Source organism: Mercenaria mercenaria, chromosome 15 (genome assembly GCF_021730395.1).
Source record: "Mercenaria mercenaria strain notata chromosome 15, MADL_Memer_1, whole genome shotgun sequence".
Lineage (NCBI taxonomy): Eukaryota > Metazoa > Mollusca > Bivalvia > Venerida > Veneridae > Mercenaria > Mercenaria mercenaria.
In genome coordinates this window covers 36,495,637-36,520,823 of record NC_069375.1, presented here as the reverse complement: position 1 = coordinate 36,520,823, position 25,187 = coordinate 36,495,637, and the positions used below count along the sequence as shown (strand labels likewise).

Genomic DNA, 25,187 nt, shown 5'->3' with positions numbered 1-25,187 from the left:
GGAAATCTTGTGCAGAAACGTTGTTACCAATCGAACTTGACTCCATGTAATTAAAGATGGCTTTCATTGGAGAAACAATTTATGAGGTGTTGTGTTTTCTTTTGTTTTATGACCTATGTAGCTGTTGTCATAACAATTTATTTGTTCAGAAATTTGTATATGAAAATTTCAGATTTAATAATGTTTAAGTGCTGAAATAAATTGTAAACTAAAGGCTGAAAAATAATTACTTGTATCCCGGAAGTGGAGTTTGTTTTGACACTTGACTCTCAAGATGTTTTTATCACATGTACACAGGTCAGGTTAAACTGTCATGTAATTTGTCAAATGATAAATCATTGTTACCAGTAGAATGGTTAAATTAGGAAAGAGAATATTAGTTTTGATATTTCTGTTTTGTAATTTAATGCAGAGGACCACTCCCACAGGTACAGTACTAGCTAGTACTGCTACACATTTAATCAATTGTTTTAACTTATTATGCCAATATTCAAGGCAAAGTCTCATAGCAAACTCCAAGTATAGTGATATTACATTTTTTTAAAACGAATCTGTTCACTACTCAAGAGAAAGGACTTCAACATTAAGTTCTGGAGAAAGTTCTCAAATCCATCCAGGGCTTTTTTACCCTATATAACAGAGGCTAGCTGATATTTGGCCTCTTCCCAATTCCTTCCCAATTCAAAAGACAGGCGAAAGCTTAAGAGTTTCCCAAATTTTCGAAAATGTTTAGCTAGGAATGTTTTATTGCATTAACTATTTAAACACCAATTGTCACGAGTAATGGTGTGGGCTAAAATACGGCCCTAGCTAGTACTGTTACATACCCGATTCGGATTTTGTATATGAGAGATTGTACAGGGTTTATACGAAATTCTGTGTATTAAAGGGAAAGGCAACATTTTTCTAAAGTTAGTTTCATCAGCTTGGATTTCTTAAATCATTTAAAGAAGTGAAAGAATTTTCAAAATTGGAGTGAAAATGAGAAAGTGGTGAGCATTAAATTTAAATATTTGGTCAAATTGGTGGCCATTTTGTTTCCATGACAACGAAAAACAAAACGGCAGATTTATTAAATTTTTATAAAACACATTTAAACTTATATATTTACTTCTGTAAAATAATTTCTCAACCTTTTCCAGCTATAATCCATGTAGTCCATGTAGAAATCGAGACCAAAACTCCATTTTATGGAGTTAAGCTACAGCTTCTTAGGCCCTTTAGTTTTTTGATTTCTGTATATTGGTACATTATTATTTCAGATTTGTTAATAATTTCTTATTTGTGGCCTGGTGCACAGTAAAGTGCCCAATTGGGTTAGCATCTAAGTCAAAAAATAAAGTTTTTACTTTGCTTTGAAAAATACCTTTTTTCTACACTTCAACATGTTGTGCACAAGGATCAGTACCCAAATAGATAACTTTTTGTGAATTTTTTTCAAAAAAGTGGATTTAAGTTGCCATGTCGGGTTGGGGACGGACATTACACCTTCATTTAAATTAGATTCCTACTGTAAATGTTTTATACAAAACCAGTTCTTTTACGTGTATTTTCTAATAGTTTGAGGTCACAGATCAAGAAAATATAAGCCTTAACTCTTTGCTTTTCCATTTTTTAAAAAAATAGCTAATTTCTTTGAAATTACGATTATTTTCTGTTAATCGTAAAATTCACTTTAATATAAAATTTGGAAAATGGAACATTTACAGCAGGAAAACACCTTTAAAGCAATTAATTAATACAAACAACAAAGTAGAAACATAAATACTCTTATTTATATTACATTTAAGCAGAAAATATCATAAATAAATAGTGCCGGAAACGGGGGACGGACATTACATAAAATGACTGGTTCAGCTTTTATAACTACTTTGGAACATAAATTACTCTGAAATTCAAATTTCTTAACTAAGGGAACATTTGTGTCATTTCAATAGGTAATATGTCTATAAATATAGTAAATGGTTTTACTAAATGATAAAGGAAATTCATTTCAGACATTCATTGAAATAGCATGTTAAAAAGCGAGCGAGATTGAAGTATTTCATTTTTACTTATTTGCAAAAAGTATTCTACTAGTATTAAGCAATATTTGGCAAAATCAGCTTTACAATCAATTCTTCACTGCATATTATCATATATATGCAAGTACTGTTCTGTTTCAAAGAAAAAAACATACGTACAGTACAAGCATTCCCATAAAACTAATCCATACCTAACAACCTTCCAGTAGAATAAAAGCATATTAAATGTAGATGACCATAACATTACTGTATCAGTTTAGCTTTCTATCAGTGCTGTGTTAATGGTACAAAATGAAATAATGATAACATAATAATGTTCTATGATTGAAAAAATATAACACTTTAACAATTTTTATTTTTTTATTTATTTTTTTTTTGTATACTTGTACCAGTCTTTTATTTTTCACGGTTTAATTTAATATATGCTTTTTTTTAAAGGGGGAAGTCCTTGGCAAAAAAGGCAAAATATATCCTTACTAAGGGTTTTAATTTTATACAATACACAGGATTATAACACTTACATCAGAGAGTGTTGTTTTAGGTAAAGATTCCATAATGATCAATTAAGATCCAGTTTAGGGGTTTTATGGTCCCTTGTATATTGGCACCCTGTTGAGAAAGTGTGATTTTGTGATCTTCTATGGCCACCTGTGTTTTATGGCATGTTGTTGCCATCTCAATAGGTCACTAATTAATTATGTTGTTTTAATTAAGGAATGATTATGATGCATCTTATGACCATTTATTGTGTAGATGAAATTATAAGAGAAAATATAAGAGATAAGAAATATACAGTAGGGCACTAGGGGAGGGGGATCAAGTGTTAATGGTAGCATTTCAAAACGTTTTTGTAATTACTAAGGGACAAAAGAGGGGCATAGTTTTCTCGATATGATGTTAAAACCTATAAATTACAACACTATAAATTTCAAGATGACAGAAGACTAAAACTCTACTTACTTTTTTCAACATGTAGTTTTAGTACAAAAATGTAATGTCCGTCCCCCAACACTTTAAATGTGCTTATAGATAATATTTGGCAAAGTTTTACCTTATATATATATACTCATTAGTCTTTTTTCATGTTTTTGCACGAGTTCTTTATATGAAAGTAAAATTCATGTATGAAACTGATTCATTTTGCTGAAGATTTCAACAAATTTTGACATTTTTTTACACACACTGTGTTTTTAAGAAAAAATATCACAAAATAATGTATTTTACTGATTTTAAATGCATTTTTTTAAAAATTTCAGTTCTTATTGGTAAATCAGAAATAAAAGGAATTGAATTTGATAGAAAATAACAATATATATACAACATTCAAAATCAATGATAAGTGGGGACGGACATTACGGGGACGGACATTACAGATAACTTTTACACTTTTGTCAATATCTAAAAAACTGCTTGATGGATTTCAACAACTTTTGGAAATGTTACTCATGTCATCATATGTAATAAAAATGTGCTGCAAATTTCTAGTTTTATAACACTTAATGAAGTTTATGGTAGGGGGACGGACATTACGGATTTTTTGTCACAAACTAACTTTTGATGAGATATTCGGCTATATTTATTTACAGACTTGATGTACAGAAATGATACTTTGACTATTTCAACTTGCATATTTTTCAAACTTTTCAAGGCCATCTCACATGTTCTAGCACCAAAAGATACTACTTTTTTCTTCACTTTTTTAAGTATAGCATTTTCAGATTTCTAGGGCGTTACATCCATACAACTTTGGTTCAAACCATGATTCTCAGAACAAGAATTACAGAAGAACATGATGTTATATATCAAATGAAAGCAAAGATATTTTTCTTTCACAAAATTTAATAGTGAAGATGTAAAAAAGAACAGAATTTCTGTGAGACAGCTTACAAAAATGATGAAATTTTAGATGCTAACCCGTTACATGCAAAAATGGCTAATTTTTGCCTACTTAAACTTGTTGCACTACTTTATTTCTAAATTTTCATGATAAATGTTCACCTCCACATCTACATCTGTATCATACCTTACTTATAAACTTTATTTCATAGTTCTATCATGTATTGTTTGAAAGATGGGGCTATGTACATGATTTTTTGCTGAATTGGGCACTTTACTGTGCACCAGGCCTTGTATCTTTCAATGTTTATCTTCCTTGTTATAGATATTCAGATTCCTTGGCACCCAAAATCTTTCAATTTTGTACGTGTTTTTTTTCTTATATTTAGTTTTAGTAGTAGTAGCAGTAGAAGTTTTTCTACTTTCTTTTGATTGTCTTTTTATTACATTTTGTACATATTTACATTGCACTGTCTCCACATATTTACATATAGTGCGGCCATTGTTTCTACCAACTTCTAATATTCTGTCCTTTTTGTCGGCAGAACAATTCCTGCACAACAGATGGTTGTTCACTATTTCATTCGTAAGTTAATATTTTGATATTGGCAGAACAATTCCTGCACAACCTCAATTGCACATTTTTTAACTTTTAAATTATTTCTATTGCTGTACATTTTGGCAGATCAGTTCCTGCACAAAATCACACATAATCATTTTAATTGATATAGTTATTTCCTTGTATTCTTGCATAGGGGGTGTAACAGTTGGCTTGAAACTTGCTGTCTCCTGACCAGTGTTTGTTCAGTCTAGCTTTGACGGAGTTTATTGTTGGTGCCTCTATTACCTTATTTGGAAGGCTTTTCCAGTTTAACCACGCTATGACTGAATGCACTGATCCTGGATTTATGTTTAGCATAGTCCTTTTGTAATTTTCGGTTATTCCCCCTAGTAACAACATTCTGACTAAATTTCAATAGACTTATTGCTGTTATCTAACTCGTTTATGAGTTTGTAAACCTCTATGATGTCTGCTCTATCTCTCCTGTATTCAAGAATCGGTAAGCCCAGTTGTGTAAGTCTTTGGCTGTAATCTAGTCCATTGAGACTCTGCAGCGCTCTAGTTGCTCTTCTCTGGACAATTTCTATTGCTATGGCATCTTTTTAGCTCACATGTCACTTTGTGACAAGGTGAGCTTTTGTGATTGCGCAGCGTCCGTCGTCCGTGCGTGCGTAAACTTTTGCGCTTGTGACCACTCTAGAGGTCACATTTTTCATGGGATCTTTATGAAAGTTGGTCAGAATGTTCATCTTGATGATATCTAGGACAAGTTCGAAACTGGGTCACATGCGGTCCAAAACTAGGTCAGTAGGTCTAAAAATAGAAAAACCTTGTGGCCTCTCTAGAGGCCATACTTTTCAATGGATCTTCATGAAAGTTGGTCAGAATGTTTACCTTGATGATATCTAGGTCAAATTTGAAACTGGGTCATGTGTCTTGAATAACTAGGTCAGTAGGTCAAATAATAAAAAAACCTTCTGACCTCTCTAGAGGCCATATTTTTCATGGGATCTGTATGAAAGTTGGTCTGAATGTTCATCTTGATGATATCTAGGTCAAGTTCGAAACTGGGTCAACTGTGATCAAAAACTAGGTCAGTAGGTCTAAAAATAGAAAAACCTTGTGACCTCTCTAGAAGCCATACTATTGAATGGATCTTCATGAAAATTGGTCAGAATGTTCACCTTGATGATATCTAGGTCATGTTTAAAACTGGGTCAAATGCCTTCAATAACTAGGTCAGTAGGTCAAATAATACAAAAACCTTGTGACCTCTCTAGAGGCCATATTTTTCATGGGATCTGTATGAAAGTTGGTCTGAATGTTCATCTTGATGATATCTAGGTCAAGTTCGAAACTGGGTCAACTGTGGTCAAAAACTAGGTCAGTAGGTCTAAAAATAGAAAAATCTTGTGACCTCTCTAGAGGCCATACTTTTGAATGGATCTTCATGAAAATTAGTCAGAATGTTCATCTGGATGATATCTAGGTCAAGTTCGAAACTGGGTCATGTGTCTTGAATAACTAGGTCAGTAGGTCAAATAATACAAAAACCTTGTGACCTCTCTAGAGGCCATATTTTTCAATTGATCTTCATGACAATTGGTCAGAATTTTTATCTTGATGATATCTAGGTCAGGTTCAAAACTGGGTCACATGAGCTCAAAAACTAGGTCACTGTGTCAAATAATAGAAAAACACGACGTCATACTCAGTTCAAAACTGGGTCATGTGGGGACAGGTTAGCGATTCAGGACCATCATGGTCCTCTTGTTTGTATTTAGGAGTCCATATGGTCGAGGCATACTCTGGATGCGGGCGTACTTAAGATTTGTATAATAGCAGGAACATTTCTTTATCCATATATGTGAACGTTTTCAATATCTGTCCCAGGTTCCTGTTTGCCAAATTTACTTTAGTGCAGATGTGTTTGTTAAAGGATAGTTCATAATGAAAGAAGTTATCATGTTTTATACCTTACACTCAAAAAACATACGAAAATAATCCATTTAAAAGGTTATTTGCTAAATAAAGAATTCAACAGTGTGTAAATGACGTCATAAATACACTAAAATGGCTGCCTCCATTTTCTTAAATTTCAAACTTGATAGAAGACACTGTGTCTGAAATCATTCGTCTTCCACCCTAGATTCATGTTGGGAAGTTGACATTTACTTTAATGGAGAACAGGTTTGTACTGGTACAGAATCCAGGAACACTGTTTAGGTTAACTGTTTGCCTTTACATAACTGAAATACTGCTGAAAAAAGGTGTTAAACCAAAAATAAACAAACAAAAAACTCTTTGTGGTTGCCCGTCAGAGTTATCCATCCAAGTCTTTTTACTATTTATTTCATTGAAATCCATCAAGTACAGGAAAAAATGCGAAAAACTTTCACAAAAAGCTTTGAGATTCAATCTGTGTTATCTTCGACGTCCACGCTATGCACGTATACAATAGTGATATTTGGCCATTTCCTACAAAATAAGCAAAGAGGTTCTCAACTACGTACATCTTGTGTAAGGTGATTTACCTGGGGTAAATGTCTTAACCTTTAGCCTGCTGGTGGCAAGATATTCTGCCTTTGCGACCAGTGCAGGTTGATCATGGTCTGCACTGTTCGCTGTTCAGTCAGTAAATTTTCAGTAAAGACCCCTTTGAATAATAATTGTGGTATTGCCCAAATTGAATGATGGACCAGTCCATTTTAGCAGTTTAGCAGGGTAAACGTTAATATGTCACCTACGAAGGTATATATAGTGTCACTTAAATTCTCTCCAATATTTTCTTCCTTCTGTTTGCTGATGTTTGGAGAGATCTTCCCTGTGTTTGAGCTTGCCCCTAATTACAAATCAAGTCTTCTTTTAGATTTCCTTTGAGGGTCTTTTGTCCGTTCCATTTTTTTCTCTAACTTCATTTAGGTGATTCTGTACATTCCATCTTGATTATAGTGCCGCATGCAATGGGCTGTCTGAAAATATCATATTTCCTGTACTATGTCTGTGACAACATTTTTTCTATACATATACACATTTCTTGAACTAGCCTTATTTAAAATTAGTTCATTTTGCAATAAAATTATGTCTCTTGCTGTTTTATTGGACTAAAGTGTAAATATCACTTGCACAATCATGGGCTCAAAGTCGATAGAAATGGCATGCCTGGTTAGAATAGTCTCATAGTTACCAGCAGAGTACAAGACCAAGGAAGAGAGGTTGAATGTCAGATTTCCTGGTGAGGCGTAAAAAGAAATTGTTTGTTTCAGGTATCCCGACCTACCCTAAATTTTTGGCCCAACCCTAAATGTTTTTATGGCCTTGGAGAATATTTATGTCCCTCCCCCCCCCCCCCCCGTTCTGGGGGTGACATATTGTTTTTGCCCTGTTCGTCCGTACGTCACACTTCATTTCTGATCAATAACTGGAGAACCATTTGACATAGAACCTTCAAACTTCATAGGTTGGCAGGGCTTATGGAGTAGACGACCCCTATTGTTTTTGGGGTCACACCGTCAAATTCAAGGTCACAGGGGCCTGAACATGGAAAACCATTTCCATCAATAACTTGAGAACGACTTGACCAAGAATGTTGAAACTTCACAGGATGATTGGTCATGCAGAGTAGATGACCCCTATTGATTTTGGGGTCACTGCATTAAAGGTCAAGGTCACAGGGGCCCGAACAAGGAAAACCATTTCCGGTCAGTAACTTGAGAACCATTTGACGCAGAATGTTGAAACTTCATAGGATGATTGGTCATGCAGAGTAGATGACCCCTATTGATTTTGGGGTCACTTTGTTAAAGGTCAAGGTCACAGGGGTCTGAACATGAAAAACCATTTCCAATCAATAACTTGAGAACCACTTGACCCAGAATGTTGAAACTTCTTAGGATGATTGGACATGCAGAGTAGATGACCCCTATTGATTTTGGGGTCACTCAGTTAAAGTTAAGGTCGCCGGGGTCTGAAGATGGAAAACCGTTTCCAGTCAATAACTTGAGAACCACTTGACCCAGAATGTTGAAACTTCATAGGATGATTGGACATGCAGAGTAGATGACCCCTATTGATTTTGGGGTAACTGCATTAAAGGTCAAGGTCACGGGCCCGAACAAGGAAAATTATTTCTGGTCATTAACTTGAGAACCACTTGACCCAGAATGTTGAAACTTCATAGGATAATTGGACATGCAGAGTAGATGACCTCTATTAATTTTGGGGTCACTTTGTTAAAGGTCAAGGTCACAGGGGTCTGAACATGAAAAACCATTTCCAATCAATAACTTGAGAACCACTTGACCCAGAATGTTGAAACTTCATAGGATGATTGGACATGCAGAGTAGATGACCCCTATTGATTTTGGGGTCACTCAGTTAAAGTTAAGGTCGCAGGGGTCTGAACATGGAAAACCGTTTCCAGTCAGTAACTTGAGAACCACTTGACCCAGAATGTTGAAACTTCATAGGATAATTGGACATGCAGAGTAGATGACCTCTATTAATTTTGGGGTCACTCTATTAAAGGTCAAGGTCACAGGGGCCTTAACATGAAAAACCATTTCCGATCAATAACTTGAGAACCACTTGATCCAGAATGTTGAAACTTCATATGATGATTGGACATGTAGAGTAGATGATCTCTATTGATTTTGGGGTCACTTATTTAAAGGTCAAGGTCACAGGAGTCTGAACATGGAAAACCGTTTCTGGTCAGTAACTTGAGAACCACCTGGCCCAGAATGTTGAAACTTCATAGGAGGATTGGTCATGCAGAGTAGATGACCCCTATCTATTTTAGGGTCACTCTGTTAAAGGTCCAAGTCACAGGGGGCTGAACATGGAAAGCCATATCAGTAACTTGAGAACCACTTGACCCAGAATGTTGAAACTTCATAGTATGATTGGACATGCAGACTAGATTACCTTTATTGATTTTGGGGTCACTTGATGAAAGGTCAAGGTCACAGGGGCCTGAACATGGAAAACAAATTCCATTCAGTAACTTGAGAATCACTTGACCCAGAATGTTGAAACTTCATAGGATGATTGGTCATGCAGCGGAGATGACCCTTATTGATTTTGGGGTCACTCTGTTAAAGGTTAAGGTCGCAGTGGATAGAAAATTGAAATCCATTTCTGGTTTATAACTTCAGAACCATTTGACCTAGAACATTCAAACTTCATAGGGAGATAGGAATAACAGAGTAGGTGACCCCTATTGTTTTTGGGGGGTTACTCACTCAAAGGTCAAGGTCACAGGGGGCTGAACATAGAAAACTCTTTCCAATCAATAACTTGAGAACCACTTGACTCACAATGTTGAAACTTAATAGGATAATTGGACATGCAGAGTAGATGACTCCAAATGATTTGGGGTCACTTGATCAAAGGTCAAGGTCACAGCAGCCCGAACATGGAAAACCATATCCAATTCATAACTTGAGAACCACTAGGCCCAGAATGTTGAAACTTAGTGGGATGATTGGACATGCCAGATAGGTGATCTCTATTGCAGCCAACCGTCAGTGTCTCTTTGACTTTCGCTCTTGTCCCCTATTGACTTCTTGCATATATGACTATGCAGTGGGGGAGACATGCGCTTTTTAGCATGACTTTTCGAAGAAAAAGTAGAGCTATTTTACTCGCCTCGGCGTTGGCGTCGGTGTCGGTGTCGGCGTCGCCGTTGGTTAAAGTTTTTGATAAAGTCAAATATCTCTGTTACTATCAAAGCTATTGACTTGAAACTTAAAATAGTTATTTACTATCAAAGTCTACACCAGGAGAAACAATCCCCATAACTCTGATTTGAATTTTGACAGAATTATGCCCCTTTTTAACGTAGAATTTTTGGTTAAAGTTTTTGATAAAGTCAAATATCTCTGTTACTATCAAAGCTATTGACTTGAAACTTAAAATACTTATTTACCATCAATGTCTACACCAGGAGAAACAATCCCCATAACTCTGATTTGAATTTTGACAGAATTATGCCCCTTTTTAACTTAGAATTTTTTGTTAAAATTTTTGATAAAGTCAAATATCTCTGTTACTATTAAAGCTTTTGACTTGAAACTCAAAATAGTTATTTACTATCAAAATCTACACCAGGAGACACAATTCCCATAACTCTGATTTGAATTTTGACAGATTTATGCCCCTTTTTATGCCCCCGAAGGGAGGCATATAGTTTTTGAACCGTCTGTCAGTCTGTCCGCAATTTTCGTGTCCGGTCCATATCTTTGTCATCGATGGATGGATTTTCAAATAACTTGGCATGAATGTGTACCACAGTAAGACGATGTGTCGCGCGCAAGACCCAGGTCCGTAGCTCAAAGGTCAAGGTCACACTTAGACATTAAAGGTAATTTTTCATGATAGTGCATTCGTGTCCGGTCCATATCTTTGTCATCAATGGATGGATTTTCAAATAACTTGGCATGAATGTGTACCACAGTAAGACGATGTGTCGCGCGCAAGACCCAGGTCCGTAGCTCAAAGGTCAAGGTCACACTTAGACGTTAAAGGTCATTTTTCATGATAGTGCATTCGTGTCTGGTCCATATCTTTGCCATCCATGGATGGATTTTCAAATAACTTGGCATGAATGTGTACCACAGTAAGATGACGTGTCGCGCGCAAGACCCAGGTCCGTAGCTCAAAGGTCAAGGTCACACTTTGACGTTAAAGGTCATATTTCATGATAGTGCATTGATGGGCGTGTCCGGTCCATATCTTTCAGTAAGACGACCTGTCGCGCTAAAGGCCAGGTCCGTAGCTCAAAGGTCAAGGTCACACTTAGATGTTTAAGGTCATATTTCATGATAGTGCATTGATGGGAGTGTCCAGTCCATATCTTTGTCATGCATGGATTTTAAAACTATTGGGCATGAATGTGTACCACAGTAAGACGACGTGTCGCGCGCAAGACCCAGGTCCATAGGTCAAAGGTCCTAAACTCTAACATCGGCCATACCTATTAATTCAAAGTGCCATCGGGGGCAATTGTGTCATCCTATGGAGACAGCTCTTGTTAACTTAGAATTTTTGGTTAAAGTTTTTGATAAAGTCAAATATCTCTGTTACTGTCAAAGCTTTTGACTTGAAACTTAAAATACTTATTTACCATCAAAGTCTACACCAGGAGAAACAATTCCCCTTGACTCTGATTGAATTTTAACAGAATTATGTCCCTTTTTAACTTAGAATTTTTGGTTAAAATTTTTTGATAAAGTCAAATATCTCTGTTACTATTAAAGCTTTTGACTTGAAACTCAAAATAGTTATTTACTGTCAAAGTCTACACCAAGAGACACAATTCCCATAACTCTGCTTGAATTATGACAGAATTATGTCCCTTTTTAACTTGTATTTTTTTTTACTGGCAAAGCTGTAATTCAGAGTCAAGTACTGAGAAAAGTCGAGCGCACTGTCTTACGGACAGCTCTTGTTTACAAAAGCATCTTCTAGTTTTTTCAACTTTTTAACAGAAAGTTGCAAAACTGCACTTTTTATGCTTTAAACATGGACAGTGGTGTTTGAAATCAACTTACTGATGTTCAAAAGGCATAACCCCCTTATTTATATTCATTTTTTGACACAAAAATAATTTCCGAAAAGTCTCACTTAATGAAAAAAATTTAAAAAAAAAAATTCAAACCTACCTACCCTAATTTTTTTTAGCAAGTTACCGGAAACAAAGAATTTCTTTTTAGGCCTGAGGATCCTGTTTTCTGTGCAAGTTTCACAGAAGACTTTAATTATATCGTAAACAAACTATTCTCTGCATGTATAGTGGACGCAACTTGACCCCGATGGTTGACCTTTGTATTATAATACATAATGAGGCACAATCTATTATTGAAAAGGAGTGTACGTAAAACACGAGCTGCACGAGAAAGAGGAAGTATAAATTTGTGTGAATATGAATACGTGTATTGGAAGGTTTTAACTGATCAAATGTAAGTATATATACTGTGATACTGCATTGTATAAAAACTAATTCCATATAAATATACACGGCTACCCTAAGCACCCTTGATTTCTATAATGAAATAATCGATATGAATAATCAGCCTAAGGTCAAACATCTCGGTAAAGTTGCGACTACTATATTTCTCCTTGGGAAATTGTGGTTTATTTGTCACATGTAATAAACTAGTTACTGACCACCATTTTGTAGCTGAAACTCTTAATTGTTGATGAATCAATGGCATACTGTGAAATCATTAATATTCATGGGGAATTATTTTTCATGGATTTCATGGTTGAGTCAGTCCATGAAATTATATCCAACAAACAAGTGAAAGTCCCATTTATTTTACCTGCAAAATTTGATATCCACTAATTTATACCCCGACCAAAACCATGAAATTAGATTTCACAGTAGATACAAAATGATTTGTTATAGGTTTATATGACACACACTTCATTTTTTCAGGATTACTTATATCGGTTCACAGGCAAGAGTCGTTCCATTCTTTGGGGTAAGGGCAACCCCTGGAGACAGAAATACTTCATTATCAAAAGAGTTGGCAATAAACCAGTGCTAGAATTCTTCAACAAAAAGCCAAAGACTAGAAATACTGTACCGAAAGGTATGCTTTAAATAAGATTTTGCAGTGTGTGAGAGGCAAGTATTTTAACCTTTACCCTGCTAAATTTCTAGAATGGACTAGTCCGTCATTCAATTTGGGCAGTGCCATTTATTATTCAAAGGGGTGTTCACTGAAAATGTACTGACTGAATAGCGAACGGTGCAGACTGACTGAATAGCGAACAGTGCAGACCATGATCAGACTGCATGGATGTGCAGGCTGATCTTGGTCTGCACTGGTCGCAAAGGCAGAATCACTTGCGGCCAGCAGGCTAAAGGTTAAGGACCATTTTGCATGTATTTTAGGTAAAAGGTGCAGAAAACACACTAGGATGTTTGAATATTTGAATTGAATGGTCATTCATACCCCTATCCCTGTAAATTACAAGTGGTAAAGTGACAGATGAATTTCTCTTCAGAGATGCAGATGTGTTTTTTTTGTGCTCCAAAAAAATATTTAGGGGTGGAATTTACATTTGCCTGTATCTGTATCTGTATGTCCATATTTGTGCTACACATATCTCAAAAAGTGTTTGACCTAGAGTCACCATACATTTTATGGTTGTTAATCAGCATTTGAAGTTGTGAACATGAGGTTTAATTTTGGGTTTCACTCAGTCAGAATAAAATTTAATAATGGCCCAGGGCCTAGGCAAAAATATGTAGAAAGAGCTTACACATTTGTGTTGCACATACCTCAAAAGCATTTACATAGAGTCTAGGGATTTTACTCGGAAAGTCCAGAGTGATGGCCCTTGACCTTTTGAAAATATGCATTATGGGTCTTAAAGTTTGTGTCACATGTATTGCGAAAAATATTTGTAACTTTATAGAAATGTTGTTCCAGATGTGAAGTTGTGCACCTCAGGTTTTCTTTGAGATTCATCCCCTGAAGAAAAAAATTACCTGTTAATTTTATTGCAGTATAATACTTATTGTTATTTATTTTTAGCTAATATAAAGGGACCTGTAAAGAAAATTTGTTCCAGTTAACCTTTACCCTGCTAAATTTCTAAAATGGACTGGTCCATATTTCAATTTGGGCAGTACCACTTCATATTCAAAGGGGTGTTCACTGAAAATTTACTGACTGAATAGCAAACAGTGCAGACCAAGATCAGCCTGCACGTCTGAGGCTGATCATGGTCTGCACTGGTCGCACTGGTCGCAAAGGCACAATCACTTGCCGCCAGCAGGATAATGGTTAAGCAAACAGCTTTTATATTATTTTACTGAGAATAAGAGAAGTTCATATCATTTACTGGGAGACAAATCTGTAGCCATGTTTTGGGTTTCATTAGTGGTCAAAATCAAATGAATGTATGACATTTGGCTGAAGTTTACCTTTTTCAGGCAACATTTTCACTAAATTGCATGGGAGGTACGCCACTTGCAGACTTGAAGCTACACAAATATGTTGCAGTGTTTTTAGAAATCATTTGTTCAGTTATACAATATCGTTTTATAGTAGTTTAGTAGTGTTGTACAAAATATGATTCAAGGTCTGAGGATTGTGAAGTGTTGGTGTTAAAAAAATGTATAACCAATAAAAGAAGTCTACAGTGCTTTTTAATTTCAAAAGTTAAAATTTTCCTTATTTAGTGTATGGAACAAATTGTATTCTCTCCAGTGAGAAAATCTGAAAATAACCAAATTTCTATAGCATCAGTATATTGACATATACTGAAAAACTTTAGTAAATACATGTCTTGTTGTTATTACAAGTGGAACAAACTTTCGTTACATTTATTCTTTCAAACATAAGCTTGTTTCACATTGTATCTACATGTAAGTTTGAACTTAAACTTTGTAATATTTCCTAGTCTTTCAGGATCATCGAGTCCATTCAATGTATTACATTTGTTGATGTATTTGTTTATTTCCTTGATGTACTGTAGGAAAAATTGAGTTATGGCCAAGTTTCCGCGTAGAGAAGGTTACAAACATGAAGAATCGAGCATACGTGTTCCAGATCACAACCCCAGACACAACCATCTGTTTGTCTACAGATGAACAAAGAACTATGGACATATTTGTCTTCTTCTTACAGATACAGACAAGATTAAAAGATCAAATCAGGGGTGAGATTTTATTGTTTTCAGGGTTATGTGCATTTTGTAACTTGCATCTTAACCTGTACCCTGCTAAATTTCTAAAATGGACTGATCTATCATTCAGTTTGGGCAGTACCATTTATTATTTGAAGGGGTGTTCACTTAAAATTTCCTGACTGAAATAGCTAACAGTGCAGACCATGATCAGCCTGCACGGATGTGCAGGCTGTTCATGGTCTGCACTGGTTGCAAAGGCAGAATCACTTGCCGCCAGCAGGCTAAAAGTTAATACATTGGATCAAGTTACATTTATTTCACATTTTTATAGTTTTCATTTTGGCATGGAATACATACAGGCTTAGAACACCAACTGTAGCTGCTACAGAATACTGGTATCGAATGTCTCCATGAATACTTTGAAAACAAAATGAAAATTACTCAATCAGCCATTCATATCATATACATACGGTTTTGTTTTTGTTGAGCCCGCTTGTGGAAGCGAAGACATAGTTGTCCAAATGGCTGTTCGGTATATGTGCGTCCGTGCATCCGTCTGTCTGGATTTTTTGTCCGGACCATAACTTTGACATGCATGAAGCAATCTTGTTTATATCTGGCATGAATGTTAACCTCAGTGAGACGGAGTGTCATGCGCAAATCCCAGGTTTCTATCTCAAAGGTCAAGGTCACAGTTGGAGGTCAAAGTTCATGTCAGATCTTGTCCGGCCCATAACTTTGACATGCATTAAGGAATCTTGTTTATATTTGGCATAAATGTTAACCTCAGTGAGACAGAGTGTCCTGTGCAAACCCCAGGTTCCTATCTCAAAAGTCAAGGTCACAGTTGGAGGTCAAAGGTCATGTCAGATCTTGTCCAGCCCATAACTTTGGCATGCATTGAGGAATCTTGTTTATATTTGGGATGAATGTTTAACTCAATGAGACGGACTCTATCTCAAAGGTCAAGGTCAGTTAGGGGTCAAAGGGCGGGCTCGACATGTTGCCCGTGGGCATCTAGTCTCTCAAGTTATTATATGATTCAGTTTTGCATACATAACTTTTAATGTTATAAAACTTTAAAATGAATATTGGATAAAGGGCTTGTTGGACCATTGACCGTTCCAACATCATTTTCATGGTCAGTGCTTGTTGAAATACATGTATCTCTTAACAATTAGACATCATGTGCAAACAAGGATGACCAATCATGCGATATAACCTCAGAAATGCTTCACCTTTCAGGTCAATATAATTCAAAGGCATTGTAAAACTTCCATTGGAGGAAAAACATTTGGACTGGAATTATTACTTCTTGAAATTTTAAGTGTAGTACCCAGTATTTCTTATTAGTCATTACCTATTCCCATTTCTATAAATATTTCACTTTAATTGATTTCATCTCAGTTACTGCTTAATGATTTCTAAGATTATCACCTCCTATAATATTTTCAGATGACTATTTTACTGTTCATCCGGAAAACTCTGAAGCACAGAGACGTATAGGTGCCAAGGGAACTAACTGTGTACTACATATTTCACCATATGGTATTACACTAGCACTTCAGGTATGGATGTTTCTTTTACTGAAAACACTATGTTGGCATGTTTTAAATTTTAAAATTACACTAGAATAAAGTTGGAAGTATTTATAATTGTGAAAAAAATTTTCTTACGGTTTGCCTGTATGAAGTTAGGGGTGTATAAATAGGAACAAAAATGCATAGGACAAAATCCTGCAGCCCAGGCCAAATAACCAGAAGCAGGCATTATAACCAGTTATTGGCTTGGCATGGATGATTGATGGCATTTGTGAGGTCATTTTTACCCTATTTCGTTGCAATAAAAGATTTGTTAACGTTGATATTTTGTATAATAAACTGATTCAAGCAATTGAGTAATTGTTATTGTGTTTAGGTACATGTATATAATAATCAACTTATTAAATGGCAGTGGCATTCCTTACGTGGTTATTAGTACTCCTAAACGTATATTAGCACTCGGGCTACGTGCAAATATAGGTTTAATCGTGCTAATAAGCACCTCGGGCCCGCCACTGCCATTTAATAAAAGTATGCAAATCTTACACATGGGGATAGTTGCTTTGATATATAAGTAAGCTAATTATTACTGTCACACCGAGTGTTAAGTGACATTTTAAAACTTCATATGTTCCAGTCAAACAGAGCAGTGCTGGCCCAATGGCCATTGAAGAGCATTCGATCGTATGAGAGCTCCGAGCAGGGTCATCTATCTATAGAGGCAGGTCGAGTGGCACCTATGGGAGATGGGTTGTATATTTATAGAACAGAGCCTGGGGATGATAACCAGATATATGATTTGATTGACAGATACGTTCTTGATGCACTGGAACAAGTACAGGTACAGTATGGTGTTGTCAATTGCATTGACATAAATTGTACATTCTAACACAATCCAATTTATTTCCAAATTAAAGAAAGAACACTGAAGCAGTGTTTAATTATACAAAACATGCACTGTTTGTGTGCCACAATAATTATGTCATAGCCTCAAATGTCATAGCAGCATGCTGGAAAAGAAAACAACACAAAACAAGAAAATACTTTAGAAGTATCTATAAAGTTCTAGGTCCAGTTATTTTTAATATTGTGTTAGAATTGAAATATTATATCTCAAACAGTACTTTGCTCTTTAATAAAACCATTGTTTGTCATTCAGATACATACTTTTATTATATCACTCTTGCACCACCCTCATGATATAATTCCTTCCCATTTGAACTCCAATGATTTTATTCAACAATAAATCATTGTTTGGGAAATATTATTTCTTAAGTTACTGATGACCAATGTTTTCAGATCATTAGGTCATTCTTAAATTAGGATAAGAAAACCAAATTTTAAAAAGACCTCCAGTGAAAATCTGACATATGTTACAGTGAACATAAATAAGTGTAAGTGATCAGATGCTTTAAAATGCTTTAAAGATGTTTTGAAAATATCCATTATTTGACCAAAAATCGAATTAAGTACATTTAACCTTTAGCCTACTGGTGGCAAGTGATTCTGCCTTTGCTACCATTGCAGACCAAGATCAGTCTCCATGTCCATGCAGGCTGATCATGGTCTGCACTGTTCGCTATTCAGTCAGGAAATTTTCAGTGAACATCCCTTTGAATAATAAGTGGTACTGCCCAAATGGAATGATGGACCGGTCCATTTTAGAAATTGAGCAGGGTAAAGGTTAAGTCAAGCCATGTCTGCTCAAAATCACATCAAAGGACACTCCTAACCAAAACTGAGATGATTTTGTGGGTAGCTGATAATAATGTGTAGCTACAGTTGGTCATAATTATACAAAGATATATATAAGCCGTGCCATGACAAAACCAACATAGTGGGTTTGCGACCAGCATGGATCCAGACCAGCCTGCGCATCTGCGCAGTCTGGTCAGGATCCATGCTGTTCGCTTTCAAAGCCTATTGCAATTAGAGAAACTATTAGCGAACAGCATGGATCCTGACCAGACTGCGCGGATGCGCAGGCTGGTCTGGATCCATGCTGGTCGCAAACCCACTATGTTGGTTTTCCCATGGCGCAGCTCAATTATATGTTAATGTCTAGTCTGTAATTTTATTAGGCGGGAAAGGCTTTGGGATAGATATTGATTAAATATGGGTTTTCAGTTATAAGCCAGTGTAGTGGTGCATTGGTTGAATGAAACTCTGTAAGCATATGATATTCTGTATTTTGCTACAGCCTGCTCTGAGAGGAGGTTCTGAGGAGATTGAAGATTATGTAATAGAAGCCGAGAGGTTATTGTCCTTGACTGTTGTGTCGGCATGTACTGCAGAAAATCCCGACATTCACACAATATTGCGAGAAAATTGGAGCACAGATGTACAAACACCACAGGGTTAGAAATTTCAGTGTTTTTCAGGGTTTATATTTAAGGAAAGGAGTGGATCAGATTTTACAAGGGGATTTTTATTGCTCGAATAATCCATAAATATATTCATGCCTCATTAAAAAAAGAACCTGCAGACTTTTCTTTAAGGTTTTTAATGTAAAAAAAACTTTTTTTATTCTTTGATGTGCACCTATGTGACACACATGCTTTTGAAAATGTTTTCATCTAAAATTAACAGTTTTTTAGATAAAATTAATAGTTTTCAATTTATTACAAGTATTTATTTCATAAAATTTGATGTTGTAATGTTCTCTCACTGTTAGGTTTTTCAGCTGTTGTTTTTCACAGAATATCAGTGCTTGACTTCCTTCTTTGATTAACTAGATTACAAATCCTAGACCATGCTACAATGATTTATTATGTATGGTATTTTATATTATAGGTTCTTCAAGACCACGACAAATTGTACATACCAGATTAACATCTGCTGAATCTCTGGGTAGTTTAAATAGCCAAAATAGGTAGGTATAGCTCAATGGATTTATATAGAATAGTTGAATCAAATAGCAACAACAGATAAGAATTTCACAGCCAAATTTGTGTTATGCATATTGCAAAATGTATTTTCCCTGAGAGTCATTAAACATCCTAGGATTGTTATTCTACATGTGATTCAGCCAGACAAGAGTTACATACCTTGATTTAGTAAAAACTATGCATGAAGGGCTAAAAGGTCTAAAAGTTTGTGTTGCACATCTCTCAGATAGAGTCATGAAGACATATAGGATTATTATGCATTGTGTGATAATGTGCTTCTGGTGTTTTATGGGGGATTAACCTTTCTCCTCAGACACACACCTCCATTAAAGAAAACTCTCAGTTTCTTTTACCTTGTATTTCTTGATGATGTTTTGTATTATCCATACCCCAATGCCACCAAGATCACTCGCACATCAGTCCAAAATAGTGTGAAAGTTTAAAAATTTACTTAGCCTTTCATTTTGGGCAAATAACAAATGACCTTACAGTGACAGTGACAGTGACAGCACCAATGCCCTTTAAACACATAACCAAAGTTGATATTGTTATTGGGTAAATATTGTTTTTTCTATTCATTTCTTGATGAATTACTATTATTTCCCATCAGACAAGTTGTCCCCAATATTTTGTACCTGATATTTAGACATTTATGCATGTTTCACCTTATTACATGTCTATGTTTATACAGTTTCACAGGTCCACAGTCTGTCCCGGCACGGCTGATTCATGAGACCGGCTCAGCCAGGAACTCTCCTCAGGTACCCAGGTCATTGCCAGCCTTCCAGAACTCACCTAGTCTAGGGTCTCGAAGGGGATCAAACCAGAGTCAACCTAACCTTGCTGACAGGCCTCCAGCACCCCCACCACCTCCAGCATCTTCAAGCATACCCTTAAAAATTCCACAGCGATCTGCCACCCAGTCCAGCGGACATTATCTCAGGATGAACTCAGCAGGTTGGTCTTTTTTCTCTCAATGGCTTGTACACAAACTCATGTAGCTTTAACCCCCGCCTCCCCCCCCCCCCCCCCCCCCCCCCAAATTTTCAAGGATTGATTAATTTGAATTCTTTGCTCTTCTTTGATATTGTTATATTGACATCTAGGGGAAAGGCTGCAAGCCGCTTTTATGTTGCTGATGTCTACAAGGGCATATGTCATTTCCTGAGGTAAAGTTTGCAAAGCATTTAGGGGCTTTCGTCCCCTCTTTAATGCTAGACAATCATTATATGCATTGATGTAGCTGTACCAAAATAAACAGTAGAAAACTTGATTTTTACAATTCTTCATTAAATCATAACATAGGAACAGTATATATCAGAGATTTGTTGTCAGAGCTGTTGTTAATTCTTTGAAAAATTTCTAATCCTAGGTAGACTGACAGAACTGTGTACAGTTTGTTATGGTTATCATAATATTATTTATCTTTACAGCAAGCAGAACATCAGGCAGTTCTGGTTCCCCATTTACACCAACTTCAGCTGACTGGGTTCCACCACCTACGTTCAGGTAATTTATCTCTAAATCTCATTGCATGGACCTTTTTTCAATAGTTATGATGATAAAAAGTTCAGTCTTTAGTGTTGGAATTCTGACCTTAAGGTAGTAGATGGTTTGTTTCCTGCAACATGTGGGAAAAAGCCACTTCCGGCATTAGTGCTGGTCAGAGATCAAGGAACCTGTAGTTTAACCTAGTGCAGTTAAATTGTAAACACCCTGGAAGACCTAACTTGAACGAGAAGGAAACATACAACAATAGTTTTTCCGCATTAGGTAGGAACAACTAAGCCCTTGTCCTGGTAGACACTCATAAGTCTTTCCACCTAAGTTTCATACTAGAATGAAAGCTTGAAGCTTAATTGAATTGCTCCTGAATCCCTTACAGTGTTGTTATATTAGTAGATGTAGTTGGAACCCTAGTGGTACTCGAACAATAACCTCCAGGTTGAGTGGTAAACACACCTAGACCATCACTCTCCTTTGAGGAAATTGTGTATTACTTGCTTAGAATTAGTCTTTGGCTTGAAATCCAAGACATCCATTAAGCAAGCAGACAGTAGTGCACAGGTGAGCAGGTCGTCACCTCAGTGCAAAAAGTGAATAAGTCCTTTAAGTCATTGGAGTTATCCACTTTTTGCACTGAGGTGACGAGGTGGTCTAGTGTTAACATGCTTGTCTCTCAATTCAGAGGTCTGGGGTTCGAATCCCGGTCAAGGCAGTGGAAATTTCTGAGATGTTCTTAAGTCTCTCCCACCTAACTAAGAGGCCTGTACTGGTTCTTTGGAGGAAAGACAGCTTCGTGTGTATCAAAGCTATACACTGGGCACGTTAAAGAACCAGACTTACTGTTCCAAAGAGCTAGGCTATGTTAGCTAAGTTATCTCACTCTGTCCCTCTGGTCAGATCGCTCTGTGTCTGTACTAGTAGAGGATGAATTTCGCACCCTGTGTGACTGTGTTTGCTCTATGTAAAGCGCCTTTGAACGTGTTATTATGAAAAGGGAGCTATATAAATCTGGAATTATAATAATAATAATTATACTGGGAGCTTGATAAAAACATGTACACCGAAAATCATAATTTATTTCCTTAAATTTTTCCAGAGATGCTATGAGACAGAAATCTACATCTCCAATATCTGAGAATGGACCCTACAATCCTGATTCTTACCTGACACCTACATCACCAGGAGCCATAACTACATCCACGCCAAATGACAAGTTTGCAGGTGCTAGACCAATGCTGAAAGACCAGTATCTTACTCCACTATCAGTCTCAGAGGAACAGACAGCTGTCAAAAGCAGTAGTACTGTGAGACATACAGAAGGAAAAGGAAGTGCAAAAGTAGTGAAAAAGGAATTAAAACTATCGCCGAAGCATGTTGGTCAAAGTGAACATGAAAATAAAGCCATTTCCACTTCCAGAGTTCGGTCTAGGCGACTAAGGTCAGCTAGTTGCGAGGATCTGAGTGATTATTTGAGGTCAGTAGTGTATGACCCAATTTCCAAGAGTATGAATGACCTGCTAGATGATTCCGATAGAGATAAGGAAGATGATTATTTGGGTCCAGAACCGTTTCCTCGGTTACAGTCATTCTCAGGGGTCATAGATCATGACCATGGGCATACTCCAGAAAATTATTACAACATTGAAGGATTAAAAGGAAAAATCTATGATGGACCTGGTTTGCCTTTCGCAGAACTCAGGAAAAAGTTTTCCAAAAGATCTCTCTCTAGAATTCGTAGATCTGTTTCTAATCCAAATTTTATTGGTTCGCTTAGTCTTGAAAAACTTAATTTAGCAAGGGTCAGTATTGGAATCACAACATCAAGTCCGAACGAAAGTAGGTCATCTTCTCTTGCCAACTTAATACCTGAGGCATTGAAAAAGCATCTAAGCAAGGACTCTAGTCATAAAGGTTCAAGTAGTGCATTATCAAGCGGAGCTGCTTCTAGAAATAGCAGTCTTACCAGTAGTAGAGCAAGCAGCGCTCATGTAAGCCCCTACAATAGTCTGGGGAGAAAGAATAAACACACCCCAAAGGAAGATATTGTGGGGTCAACCAGCGTCAAGGGAATAAACTTAACAAAGAGAAGTCGTTCTTTCCGACGGCACAGACCTGTCGAAGAAGAACATTCAAAACATGGACACAGACATGAAAACCATTCTGAACATAAAGCAGACATGCCAAATGGGGAAGCAGACGGACACATTCAAAATGTTTCAAATGGCTCTGAAATGAAGCCCAGTGATTTAAATAGTAAAGGTAGACAAGAGACTGCACCTTCAGAAAATGCCGTTCAGCTGACGCTGTCAGACATCGGAGCAGACAGTAAACCTACAAAGCCAACACCAAAAATTGCACCAAAACCGAAACCCAAACCAACAGTACATGGGGACAAAACAGAAAATGAAGAAAGTGCCACATCAGCTTTGTAAGTGTTTGAATTATGGATACTAAGTAAAACATTTAGCAATCTCCCATACAGAGTTGTCTTTCTTGAACTTCTTCATAAAGCATTCATCTATGTTAATGTCTAGGCCCAACTTGTTCAAGAATCTTGAACAAATGTTAACATCTGAAAGATGCGGCAAAGTGCAAAACTCGTCCAGTAAATGAGACAGTGCCTTATATCGTATTTTCAACCTTGGATTGACCAAAAATGTTTAAAATTTGTGTAAATCTGTAAGAAATTAACAGATGGACAGTAAGTACTTGTTAAGAGTGCTATTACCTTTTACCTGAACTGGGCAAACAATTAGCACATACAGTCACAACCCAGTTTTGAATTTTTTCAGCGTATTTTTCTTGGCGCATCTACCATTTGAATTGTAATGATAGGGCGTTCTACTGTGGTAACATGATTTTTGACATACTACTTCTCATAAATATTGTTAGAGATGAAAGTGAGGTCAAGGATGACAACTCTGTGAAAGAGATTGTGAACATTTACATTACAGTATACCAGGTACCATGCTGAGATTAAAATTCTTCTATGTTAACATTTTGCCATGTGTGTTGTCAGTACTATGCTTGTATGTAATAAGTGTATGTATTTTTCAGTAACTTACAGTGATTGTATTCACAGATAATTTATTGTTTCTTTCAAAATGTTATTACTGCCACGCAGAGGTCTCTATGTTGTTGATACGTGAAATAGGCCAACATAATCAAATTTTTTAACTGCTTTACTAGCACTTATGTTCCTTAATACATGTATATGCTTTAAATGGGCCAGTATGTAATACCACGGCCTTTACGCTGGACCGATGTTATAAACTGAAAATGTTTGATATCTAAAACAAGTTTAAGGGTGAACCTTGAGACCAAAATTCTTCACAGAGTTTTATTTTGAGCCCATGTGTGACTAGAGCCAAAATATCTTATTACTTGTACATGTATTATAAAGTGAATAATGTTATTATTTGTAAATGTGTGTCATTCTGTGGTTCATAGATTTTACTGTAAATTTTCTGTATAATTGTGTGATACTGTTAGACAAGTTTTTTTTAAATATTTTAAATGCATTTAATGCAGCAGCTAGAAAATTACATGTATATTACATTATTTTCATACCAACATATACCTTCTATATCATAAAGGCATTTTTAGCTCATCTGATTTTTTGAAAAAAAATGATGAGTTATTGTCATCACTTGAGCGGTTGTCGGCGTCGGCGTCGGCGTCGGTGTCGGCGTCGGCGTCTGCGTCGGCGTTGCCTGGTTAAGTTTTATGTTTAGGTCAGCTTTTCTCCTAAACTATCAAAGCTATTGCTTTGAAACTTGGAATACTTGTTCACCATCATAAGCTGACCCTGTATAGCAAGAAACATAACTCCATCTTGCTTTTTGCAAGATTTATGGCCCCTTTTGTACTTAGAAAATATCAGATTTCTTGGTTAAGTTTTATGTTTAGGTCAACTTTTCTCCTAAACTATCAAAGCTATTGCTTTGAAACTTGGAATACTTGTTCACCATCATAAGCAGACCCTGTACATCAAGAAACATAACTCCATCTTGCTTTTTGCAAGAATTATTGCCCCTTTTGGACTTAGAAAATCAGTTTTCTTGGTTAAGTTTTATGTTTAGGTCAGCTTTTATCCTAAACTATCAAAGCTATTGCTTTAAAACTTGCAACACTTGTTCACCATCATAAGCTGACCCTGTACAGCAAGAAACATAACTCCATC

At 36.3% G+C, this 25,187-nt stretch overlaps 1 protein-coding gene across 1 annotated transcript; it reads left to right on the top strand.

The window, feature by feature from the left end:
• Positions 1-24,602, top strand: LOC123551160 (uncharacterized). The gene is made up of 10 exons (XM_045339886.2): positions 1-86; positions 12,863-13,019; positions 14,917-15,099; positions 16,525-16,637; positions 17,248-17,451; positions 18,811-18,967; positions 19,404-19,482; positions 20,190-20,455; positions 20,932-21,007; positions 22,101-24,602. The coding sequence occupies exons 1-10, from the start codon at positions 57-59 to the stop codon at positions 23,434-23,436; spliced, it is 2,601 nt and encodes an 866-aa protein (XP_045195821.2). The 5' UTR covers positions 1-56; the 3' UTR covers positions 23,437-24,602.
• Positions 24,603-25,187: the final 585 nt, after the last annotated feature.